General features: G+C 35.2%; 1 protein-coding gene across 1 annotated transcript in view; it reads right to left on the minus strand.

Moving 5' to 3' along the window:
• The window catches only part of LOC124937949, a 36,463-nt gene extending 28,202 nt beyond the window's left edge, over window positions 1–8,261 (minus strand). The window contains exons 1-2 of the mRNA XM_047478324.1: window positions 8,076–8,261; window positions 7,673–7,826 (exon numbers count right to left, since the gene is read on the minus strand). Coding sequence (XP_047334280.1) covers window positions 7,673–7,826; window positions 8,076–8,261 — 340 coding nt within the window. The remainder of the gene's footprint in view (window positions 1–7,672; window positions 7,827–8,075) is intronic.
• Window positions 8,262–12,050: the final 3,789 nt, after the last annotated feature.

Raw genomic sequence — 12,050 nt, forward strand, 5'->3', positions numbered from 1 at the left:
ACTAACACACAGTAAATCAGGAAAACAACTAACATTTTGAATATTCAAAAGCTTGATTTCTCAGTAATTTCAGAGATTCTTCTTAGAATGTGAGCAAGAGAGATCGAGAGATTGTCCGTTGTCCTTTAGATTCATTAAATAAGGAACAGGTACTAACGGTTGAATCTTCATGATGGCACGTGGAGAGCTTCCATTGAAACGCCTCCATAGTACACAACAGACTCTGAATACAAGGATCTTGGCCGTACACAATAGGTAGTGTGCCGAATATTCTTCAGAGATATACCTGCAAAACAAATAATCTGAAGAATATTCGCTTACGTGGCATTGGTTGATTGGTTGCAGTTGGCTGTTGTACTGATCTTCACTAGAAAATGGAGCAGGAGTAGCATACAGCTAGAGCACGTGGGTAGGCGGGTGCTAGCTTCAATCAACTACTTAAGCATGGCATTAGACGTATTTCAATTAGACGACATCGTCTAATGAAATCAGACGTCCCCATCTAATAACAGGATTCATTAGACCACCTGGTCTAATGAGATTAGACTATACGTCTAATTACAATCACTTCAGACTAATCTGAAGGAGTTAGACTGCACGTCTAACTTTCTCTTTCCATTAGACTGCACGTCTAATTACGAGTCCACTTCAGAATAGTCTGAAGGAGTTAGACTGCACGTATAACTTTCACTAGTTAGACTGCACGTCTAACACCGCTCAGTTAGACTACACGTCTAACTTCTCTCTCCATTAGATTGCACGTCTAACTCCACGAGTTAGACTGCACGTCTAACTCCACGAGTTAGACTGCACGTCTAACTCCACGAGTTAGACTGCACGTCTAATTTCACTAGTTAGACTGCACGTCCAACACCGCTTAGTTAGACTACACGTCTAAATTCGCTAGTTAAACTGCACGTCTAACTTTCTTCAGTTAGACTACACGTCTAACTTCGTGTATCTAAAGTCAAATCAGACTAATGAACCTCATTAGGACCAAATCAAATGTAATATGATTTCGATACACCTGCATAAAAAATAATTAGATGCATAGATATCCATTCATCATCCAAATGTCAATAGTCAAACTATTTCAACACTTAGTCAAAATAATTTGACCCAACAGAATTCACGTCTCGATAAAAAAAAATTAGAAATAAAGATGATCACATTACACTTCGAAATGCATTGATTGATCATTTGTGGGAGGAATACACCAATTTCAACATTTGAAAAATTATCTCATTTTTATTTGTACGATTTTTTTTATTCAATATCAGATGTATTTTTTAGCTTTTGTATTGTAATTTTAGATTTTTAATGAATTTTTATTTATAAAATTTTTATGTATAATTTACTATTATATAATTAATTTACAATTAAATTTAAAATAATACTATGTTGTAATTTGTAACATTGTAAAATATATGAGTGATATTAAAAAGTTATAAAAGTTGATGTAAGGAAAAATATTATAAAAATATTCTTTTGGGTTTGAGAATGAATTTTTCGGTTAAAAATAATTAATGTTTGATGTGACATTTTGAACAAAATGGGTTTGAAAATGGAGTTTTCAGTTGGAGATGGTCTAAAAATTAAATAATCCGACCAAAAATATAACCAATTCCCCTATGATAATTCCCCTATGATGACACACTCTTATTTTAAATAACGTTTTACTTAATTATTTTAATGTCTTCGTGGATGACTATATATATCATTTGACATATTCTCTTATTTTAGCAGGTTTTGGATATTTGTACTATTGTACGATTATGCTTTCTTACTTATTACGAATATGCCTTGAGTCTTTAATATTTCATTTTATCTTTATTGTTCATTTTTTTCTAATCTTAATCTTCTATTCTTCTTTATTCTCATCTACATTCTTCTATCTAGTTACATTTACTTATCTCTAATTATCAAAACACTACAATTGCTATCAAATTGTCAAAATACTTCACTTGGTATGAGATCATCTCTTTCTTAATGACAAATACAAGATCAATGAATTCAAAAGAGGGTGGGGATAAAATTCTAGAGCGGCTGGAGGCAAACAAAGAAATGACCAAGAATTGAAGAAATGGATCAAGGCTATGGAAAATGAGCAGTTGAAAAACTCGTCGAATCTTAGTGAAATCTCTAAGAACATGGTGAATTTGAATGAAACAATGTAGTTCATTCTAAAACAGCGGTCAACCGAATGTTCTAATGATAATGTTAGTGAAGGTCCAATAACACAGATACCAAGTGAAGGTGTGCTCAAAAGTTCAAGAAATGAGATGCCAAGGGGATCGAAACCTACTTCTTCGGGGATTCTGTCAACGCCACTATTACATGATACATTTTCGAGATAGTCTAACCGAACTCAAGATGGTTCTATACCAAAATAACCCAAGATGGAGTTTCCTCATTTTGATAATATTAATCTCAAGGACTGTATAACCAAGGTTACTAGATTTTTTTTATCCCCTCTTTTAGTCTAGCGGTAATAAGAGGTGGATACTAACTCTAAGTTTCTGAGTTCAAGCTCATTAGGCGGCAAGTTCTGCGTTTATTTAAATGGTTAAGTGTGTTTGCGGGCTATATATTTAATCCATTGTCTAATTTTTTCCCAAAAAAAAGGTTACTAGATTTTTTGAGAATTACAAGGTGGAATATGTTGCTTACTATTTGAAAAGCACTGTGGAATTTAACCAATTAAGTGAAGGGAGAACTCAAAGATTATATACTGAATTGTCAGGAATGGAGAGACAACTCTTCGAGATATATACCGTCTCAAGATTAACAATATTATATTCAAAATTTCATTGGGGATTGAGAGAATAATTGAAAGTTGTGGCGTCTTTACTTCAACAAACTACATTGGATCAAACAATGAAGCTAACTAGAATACATGAATAAAATATTGAAGAGGCCAACAAGTAGATGAAAGGAAATTACACATAGACAATGCAGTTAAGATCTCTGACTACGAGCCAAAAGAATATATTGGAAAATCTGCTTGGTAGAACGAAAAGAATAAATTAGTCCAGGTAAACACTCAATCGAATAAATGGACTGTGTATCAAGCACATAGGGAAAATTGCTTATGTTTCAAGTATAGAGAAAAATTTACAAAAAAACATAGGTGTAAAGTGACGCAATTCTGTATTGTGGAAGGTATTGAAGAAATGAAAGAAATATTCGCAAAAATAGAGGAAATTGAACCCGAGGAAACTCAGAAGGAAGATATTTGTACAATCAAATGCCAAAAGATTCGTTCGTGACTTTAGTAGAATCAAGAAGCTATTGACAAAAATGTTACAAAATTGAGAGTTTCTGAAGAAGCTCTACAATCGTTTCAAAAATCTGAAAACAACGTTGATGACAACTCCGGTCCTTGCTCCTCCTGATTTTTCGTTACTATTGGTGGCCGAGACCTATGCTAGCTATGCTGGTATTGGAGCAATATTATCTCAATTGGGGAGACCAATAAATTTTCTGATCATGACTCTTTTTAAGCCTCATCTAGGTCGGTTAACGTATGAAAAAGAAATGCTAACAATTATCATGGCTGTGGGGAAATGCTTACTTATATGACAATCACTATATCATCCAAACGGATTATCAAAATCTCAAGTTTTATTAGAATAAACAATCACAACGGTCCTACAACAAAATGATTAACGAAATTACGAGGCTTCAATTACACTATCGAATATCGAAAATGAAGTACCAACAATTTAGATTCACCAAAAATGGCAGCCAAATATTACAGACCTTTCAACATAATTCAGAAAATCAGTAAAGTTACATATAAGTTGGAACTTTCCGCAACAAGTCAGCTTCACCCTATTTTTCATATATCACTATTAAGGCCAAAAATTGGACCGACAATCATTGTTCAAACGGCATCTCCTCCGGTGGCGAATGACAACTCGATACTCTTAGGGCCAAATAAGATTTTAGAAAGACGAGTAATGTAATAGTCTAAGTTCTAGTTCATTGGTTACACTATTTCTTAATATACAATTCAAAATTAATATCAACAAGGACAGTTTGACCAAGCAGTAGGTGTTAGATATAGGCTATAGTCTGAAAGGGCGTGAATTTAAAGGAAAATAAAGAAAATATTTATTTGTATCTCCTGCCCCAATTTTTCTTAAAATTGACATTTTTTTTCAAGATAACTAAAAATAACAGATTTTGCACCAATGAAGGTAGGTGGATGAATCAAGAAGTTACAAAAACAAGATATAAAGACTTAAGAAGGAAAGGAATGTAAGTTGATCTTTGCAAAGTTTTCAAACAATATTTCTTATTTCACAATTGAAATTTTATCATTAATGACAGTTTGCCTGAGCGGTCTTAGGCGCCAGATTTAGGCTTTGGTCCGAAAGGGCGTGGTTCAAATCCCACAGCTATCATATTGTTATTTTTTTTTTCATCTTCTTGCTAATTGATAGTCTTAATGTGTAATAATATTTAGATAAGAACATATTTTATTCATATATACTTTAAAAGGGTTCTATATAGCAACTAATTAATGTATATTTCACTTTGCCTTTGAGTTTCAATTAATATAAATATAATGTTGTGTTATTATATATTTGTATTTATATATAAACTCTATTAATAAAGAAAGAGAATGATATATCCATACTCCAATAGAGGTGAAATTAATAATTCAACAAATTAATTCCTCGAAACCTAATTATAAATAACAAGACTACAACACATTGTAATTGTACCATATACTAAGCTAGTTGTTACTACCATTTTATCAAAAAGCATACTAAATTCCAAATAGATGATTTACAGTTTTTTTTTTTCATTTTCTTGCTAATTGATAGTCTAATAATATTTAGATAAGAACATATTTTATTCATATATACTTTAAAAGGCTTCTAGATAGCAAATAATTAATATTAATAATTCAACAAATTAATTCCTCGAAACCTAATTATAAATAACAAGACTACAACACATTGTAATTGTACCATATACTAGCTAGTTGTTACTACCATTTTATCAAAAAAGCATACTAAATTCTAAATAGATGATTTACAGTTATTTTTTTTTTCATTTTCTTGCTAATTGATAGTCTAATAATATTTAGATAAGAACATATTTTATTCATATATACTTTAAAAGGCTTCTATATAGCAAATAATTAATGTATATTTCACTTTGCCTTTGAGTTTCAATTAATATGAACATAATGTTGTGTTATTATATATTTGTATATAAACTATATTAATAAAGAAAGAGAATGATATATACATACTCCAATAGAGGTGAAATTAATAATTCAACAAATTAATTTCTCAAAATCTAATTATAAGTAGCAAGACTACGACACATTGTAATTGTACCATATACTAGCTCGTTGCTACTACCATTTTATCAAAAAAAAAGCATACTAAATTCCAAATAGATGATTTACAGTTATTTTTTTTCATTTTCTTACTAATTGATAGTCTTAATATGTAATAATATTTAGATAAGAACATATTTTATTCATATATACTTTAAAAGGCTTCTATATAGCAACTAATTAATGTATATTTTACTTTGCTTTTGAGTTTTAATTAATATGAACATAATGTTGTGTTATTATATATTTGTATTTGTATATAAACTCTATTAATATCATTTCAAAACAAATCAAGAAGAAAGAGAATGATATATCCATACTCCAAAAGAGGTGAAATTAATAATTCAACAAATTAATTCCTCGAAACCTAGTTATAAGTAACAAGACTACGACACATTGTAATTGTACCATATACTAGGTAGTTGCTACTACAGTTTTATCAAAAAAGCATACTAAATTCCAAATAGATGATTTACAGTTTGAATGTATGAACTATGGAAATCAAATAATCCGACAAAAAATATAAGCAATTCCCATATGCAACAAACTCTCTTCCTCCCTTTCGTTTCTCTCCACTCTTGTTCGATCTTCTTTCCATGTCTGCATCATAGCGCGGTTATAATTAACAAGACTACGACACATTGTAATTGTACCATATACTAGCTAGTTTCTACTACCATTTTATCAAAAAAGCATACTAAATTCCAAATAGATGATCTACAGTTTGAATGTATGAATTATGGAAATCAAATAATCCGACCAAAAATATAACCAATTCCCCTATGCAACAAACCCTCCTCCTCCATTTCATTTCTCTCCACTCTTGTCCGATCTTCTTTCCATGTCTACATCATAGTGCACAGAATCCAAAGTCTACACTGAAATGTTAAATTATAAGGCACTGTTTGATCTACGGTGCCAAATAATCTTCTTTAATTAGGTTATTTAGGTAAGGGTATAAATATAAAACGAATTTTTAGGTAGATAATTCATTGACAAGTCTGAATTTTTTTTCCATAGGTAACGTTCATAACACTCAGTCATTGGTTAAAATTTTGGGGTTCAGAATTGGTTCTCTCCCATCAAAGTATATCGGCTTCCCTTCGGTGCAAAATCCAGTTGCAAGGATATTTGGAATACTATCATCGAGAAAATGAGAAATAGGTGTCCACTTTGGAAGAACAAACTTCTTTCTAAAGGTGGTATGTTGGTCCTCATTAAGAATTCCCTCGCCACAATCCCAACATTCATTATGTCACTCTTCCTTATCACTTGTCACGGGCTCAGTCTTTTCACTAATGATCTGTGCGGCACTAGTTACGATCTTCGCAAGAACGAGTAAATAGTCAGCCTTACTCGACGCAACACTCGGCGTTTAATAGAATTGACACAAGAATTCTAGAGAGAGTAACTTTTACAAAGAATGATATTATATTACTCGAATACTTGGTGATTTATAATGTAATACCTCACAGGTATTTATAGGACTAATTCTAGCTATTACATTAATGACACACTAATTTAGGGCATTCCTTATAAATGTCAATCAGTGATGCACTAATTTAGGGATTTCTTCTAATTGTCAATCAATGATGGACTAATCAAGGACATTCCTTTTAAGTATCAATCAGTGATGCGCTAATCAAGAACATGCCTTTCAACTCTCAATTAGTGATGCGTTAATCAAGCACCTGCGTTCCAGCTAGAATATTCCTTGCGTTGGGCTTAAGCGGGCTTAAGCCTCCTCCTCTTCTTGGGCTTGGAATATTGGGTCGTGACATTCTCCTTAAGCCTCCTCTTCTTGGGCCAAGAAGATTGGGCCGTGACATTCTCCCCACTCAATCTGGCGACGTCCTCGTCGCTTCCTCCTTGTAGGCCTGGATGGTGTCTCCACATAAGATAAAAGTTTTGAGCGACATGCTGGATTTCCAACACATTTCTTCTCTAAGAAAGGGCCTTCGTATTGCCTCACAAGCCCCTTGTGAACTTTGGAAAATTGTCTCTCTTGATGGAGGAGAAGTTTTACTATAACTCGGTTTCCTCCGAACTCCAAGTGTTTTCTCTTCTTGTCCACCCATTTCTTCATTCTTTTGGCGGTCTTGGTTATTTCACACTTCTCTTCCTTGAAGAGAAACTCCTCCGGTTGCCTCTTTAATTCCTCCAATTTGGGAGGTTTAGTGCGATAAAGAACCATCGCCGATGGTTTAGTACATTTGACTACCTCTTCTCTATGATCCACCTCTCTCTTATGGTGGGATTTTTCTCATAATCCAATGGGTATTACATCATGACATTTCTCTAGGACAATTGTACCTTCTGGAGGTATTTTCTCTTTGGACGCTTCTTTTACGGGGACAAAAGATGATGGGTAGGCATTCTCCGCACCTTTTGAGAGTTGCATGGCAGATAGGTGTCTAGCTTCTCTCTTGCTCTCTCTTGTTAAAGGTATTGTGCGAGTATTACCTTGCTATAGAATGTACATCATAATTGCAGAAGGGAGTAGGATGGAATTTACCTTGTCAATGAACTCTATGCCTAGAACCATTTTGTAGTCGTCCATGTCAATAATGGAGAAATCCAGAAGGCCGGTCAACTCCCCTAAGTTGATCTTTACATTACGAGCAACTCCATAAGTTGCACTTGGTGCTGAGTTGACTGCTTTAAGCCACCCTTTCTCCTTAGTGTACTTGATCCCCAGTCTTCCCGCCTCCTTTACCTCCAGAAAATTGTTGTTGGCTCCCGTATCCAACAAAGCTTTAACCATGCAGTTTCTTACTTTTGTCTCCGCAAATAGTCGTCCTTTCTTCGCGGACTTTGTCTCATCAAAATTTGCGGTAACATCACTAAGTAAGTTTAACGACCCCAATCGAGCTTCATCGTGAACGCGTTCTTGCTCCTCCATCAATGCTGATAGTTTATTCTTCATAGGGCACTCTCTTACTTTGTGCGGCCCTTCACAAAAGAAACACTTTATCTGGGGTCTCTCTACATGTTTCTCCTCCCGATCTTCTCCACCATTGAGTTTGATAGACTTAATTGGGTCTTCATTGTTGTAGATATAGTTTCCACCATTTTCTCCCTTGTTATTCCTCTCATAGGTCGACTTTGGTTTCTCTTACCTTCTCATTTCGAAAAGTGATTCAGTCACGGTAATACCGGTGTTTAGATCTTGGACACCACGTCGTTCCAACTCCAGCTTCGCCCACATTTGTAGACCATCAGTGAAGGCGAACAAGGCTTCGTCGTCTGAGTAGTTAGGGATGTCAAGGAGAGTAGCGATGAACTCCTTGACCTACTCCTTAATACTCCCTCTATGTGAGAGCCGCCGCAACTTTGCCATTGCTTCTCGAATGGCGTTTTCAGGATAGAACTATCTCTTGAGTTCCTCCTTGAATTCGCCCCAGGTATTGATAGAACACGTACCTCTTTCAATGTTGATACTCCTTCGCCTCCACCACAGCATCACAGTGTCTTCCAGGTAGGTCGTGGCAGTATCTATCTTCCTCGCCTCTTCTACTAGGCCGAGTGCTTTGAAATACTGGTCTAGACTCCATAGGAAGTTGCCGATCTCTTTCGCATTCCTCTCGCCTAAATACTCTTTAGGCCTTGGAACGTCTATCCTTATCGGATTGGGGACTCCTACAGGCGCACATCCGCACTCTTGCGCAACCGCCTTCTTGAGTAACGCCACATCCTCTTCGATGGCTTGTAATTTAGATGACATTACCTCAAGTTTCTCGGTCAAGGTATTGATTTCACCAAGGAGGGTCAACTCCACGATCCGAGTTTTCTCTTGACATTTGAACAAGCCTTCGTTCAGGGCACCTTGCATTCCTCTCGGAGCTCGTCTCTCTCCTTCTCAAGCTCGGCAATGCGTTCCTCTAGGTCCCCAGCATTATCTTGTCCGTACGCCACGGTGAGTTCTACCTTCTCCAACCTTGCGATAATGTCAATGATAGCGTCTCTTGATCTTTCTCTTTCTTTGGTAGCTTTGGTTCCTCCCGTCTGAACTTTGCGAGAGTTCTTACCATCTTCTCCGGTCCCGTGGGGAAGATTCTCTACTTCATCCACGACCTTCGAATTATCTTCCGATCTCTTCGTCATTTCAGCTCTGATACCAATTGTCACGGGCTCAGTCTTTTCACTAACGATCCGTGCGACACTAGTTACGATCTTCGCAAGAACGATTAACTAGTCAGCCTTACTCGACGCAACACTCGGCGTTTAATAGAATTGACACAAGAAATCTAGAGAGAGTAACTCTTACAAAGAATAATATTATATTACTCGAATACTTGGTGATTTACAATGTAATACCTCACAGGTATTTATAGGACTAATTCTAGCTATTACATTAATGACACACTAATTTAGGGCATTCCTTATAAGTGTCAATCAATGATGCACTAATTTAGGGATTTCTTCTAATTGTCAATCAATGATGGACTAATCAAGGACATTCCTTTTAAGTATCAATCAGTGATGCGCTAATCAAGGACATGCCTTTTAACTCTCAATTAGTGATGTATTAATCAAGCACCTGCCTTCCAGCTAGAATATTCCTTGTGTTAGGCTTAAACGGGCTTAAGCCTCCTCCTCTTCTTGGGCCAGGAATATTGGGTCGTGACATTCTCCTTAAGCCTCCTCTTCTTGGGCTAAGAAGATTGGGCTGTGACACACTATATTGGTGGTCAACAGAATGGACACAATCATTAGGATTTTCCTCTAGCGCAACTCTAACTCATCTAAAATCACACATTTGGTGAGACGGGACACAACGAAGCTTGACGTATTGACGACGAACCTAGAATCAAGGACTTCTCCCTTTTCAACACTTTACTTCTTTGTAAATGGTGGTGGAGATTTTTCAATGAAAACACAAGTCTCTGGAAGAAAGAAATCATCGCCAAGTACGGACTTCGAGATAAAAAATGAATGTCTCTTTATGGGTAGAAGCCTATGGGGCGGTATCTGTAAAACATTGGAGAAGTTATCCCCCTTCTCATTTTTACGGTTGGTAATGGTAAAAAAATCGATTTTATGAATGATTCGTGGCACCCTAACGGAAAATTGTTAGACTCTTATCGGGATCTTTTAAGACCTTTAGTAAAAAATAGGCTAAAGTGACAAATTCTTTGGAGAATTCTTTTAAATAGACGACTTTTCACCAAAGAGGATGGGAGACGAGATCTCCTCATAAATGCTCTTACCAATATTTCGATTGACCTAAACACTATTGACAAGATTTTTTTGTCTAGCTCTCCCGATTTTAAAACTAGCTACATTTATCAGGCGTCTCTCCAAAAAACTCCATCTCGATTTTTTTGGAAAGGGTGTAGAAATAAAAAAATTCCATAAAAAATCTCGTTTTTTGCTGGGAAACTATCAATGGAGCAGTCTTGACTAGGGATGACAATAGGTATCATACCCGCCGGATAGTGAAGTACCCATCCCAGAACTTAATTTTTATTTTATTACCCGACCCCAACCTCGAACCCAACGTGTATCTCTATTTGTATCCCCATCCCCGATTCGTCGGGTACCTGATCTCCGTCGGGTACCCCATTACCCGATGAAAATGTGAATTTATATTTATTGTTTTCGAAATAATAAAAACACAAATGAAAATATTATTTACTTGCATCATTATATTGTAGGAGTTCAAAAAAATATAACAACTTTGTTGTTATTATTACTTGAAGTTCAACAAAAACTAGAGAGAAGTTGGTTGAATGAATGTTAAGCTTGAAAACAAAAATTAGAGAGAAGTGAAAGAAAATTGAATGAATATTAAACTTGAAAATAAGAAGTGTAAAAGTGAGTAGAGAGATAAAATATTTTGTTATTAATTAAATGAAAGATTAAAAGCCATGGGAAAGAGAAATTGAAATGATGATGTGGTAGAGTGTGGGTATGTGTAAATAAATAATATATTTATTGTAAATTTATAATGATTGTAATGATGTGTAATTTGAAAAGATATTTTAAACTTTAACAAAAAAAAATATATATATATATATATTAATATTTCGAATATTGAGTATTGAGTTTAGGTTTCACACACTCCCCATTCCCGACTTTGAACCTGATCGGGTAATCGTTTTCATTCCTCATCCCAACCCGACCCCGATTTTAAATACCCGAACCCGACCATCGGGTACCCATAGGTATCGGATATATAAGTACCTCATGCCATCCCTAGTCTTGACATCTAACAAACTGGAAAAAAAATCATCTCGCTAGAAGATGCAATATTTGTTTAAAGAGTGAAGAATCCATTGATCACATTCTTCTTTATTGTAACCTTGCCAAGAGCTTGTGGGCTATTTTACAAAACCTCTTTCAATTTCAATGGGATACACCATTAAAAGTCGCTGACTTTTGGGTTAAATTGATTGAATTGTGTTATAGCAACAAAATCGTGGACGACTGAAAACTAATTCCCCTCGTCATATGGTGGATAGTATGGGGAAAGAAAGAAATAGAAGAGTTTTTGAAGAAAAAAATTATGGATATAAGCGTCTAAAAGGATTTATGTTACACGCGTTCGCCTCAATCCGAAAAAGAGGGGCTTATACGGGATTCTAATTTTTCGATCTTATTGGCATTTAAAATTCTTATGTTGTTTTCTTATTTATTGTTTTATTTTTTCATTCCCCTTTGTAACGTTTGAACGCATATTGCGCTCTTT

The sequence above is a fragment of the Impatiens glandulifera genome, chromosome 1, assembly GCF_907164915.1.
Source record: "Impatiens glandulifera chromosome 1, dImpGla2.1, whole genome shotgun sequence".
Classification (NCBI taxonomy): Eukaryota; Viridiplantae; Streptophyta; class Magnoliopsida; order Ericales; family Balsaminaceae; genus Impatiens; species Impatiens glandulifera.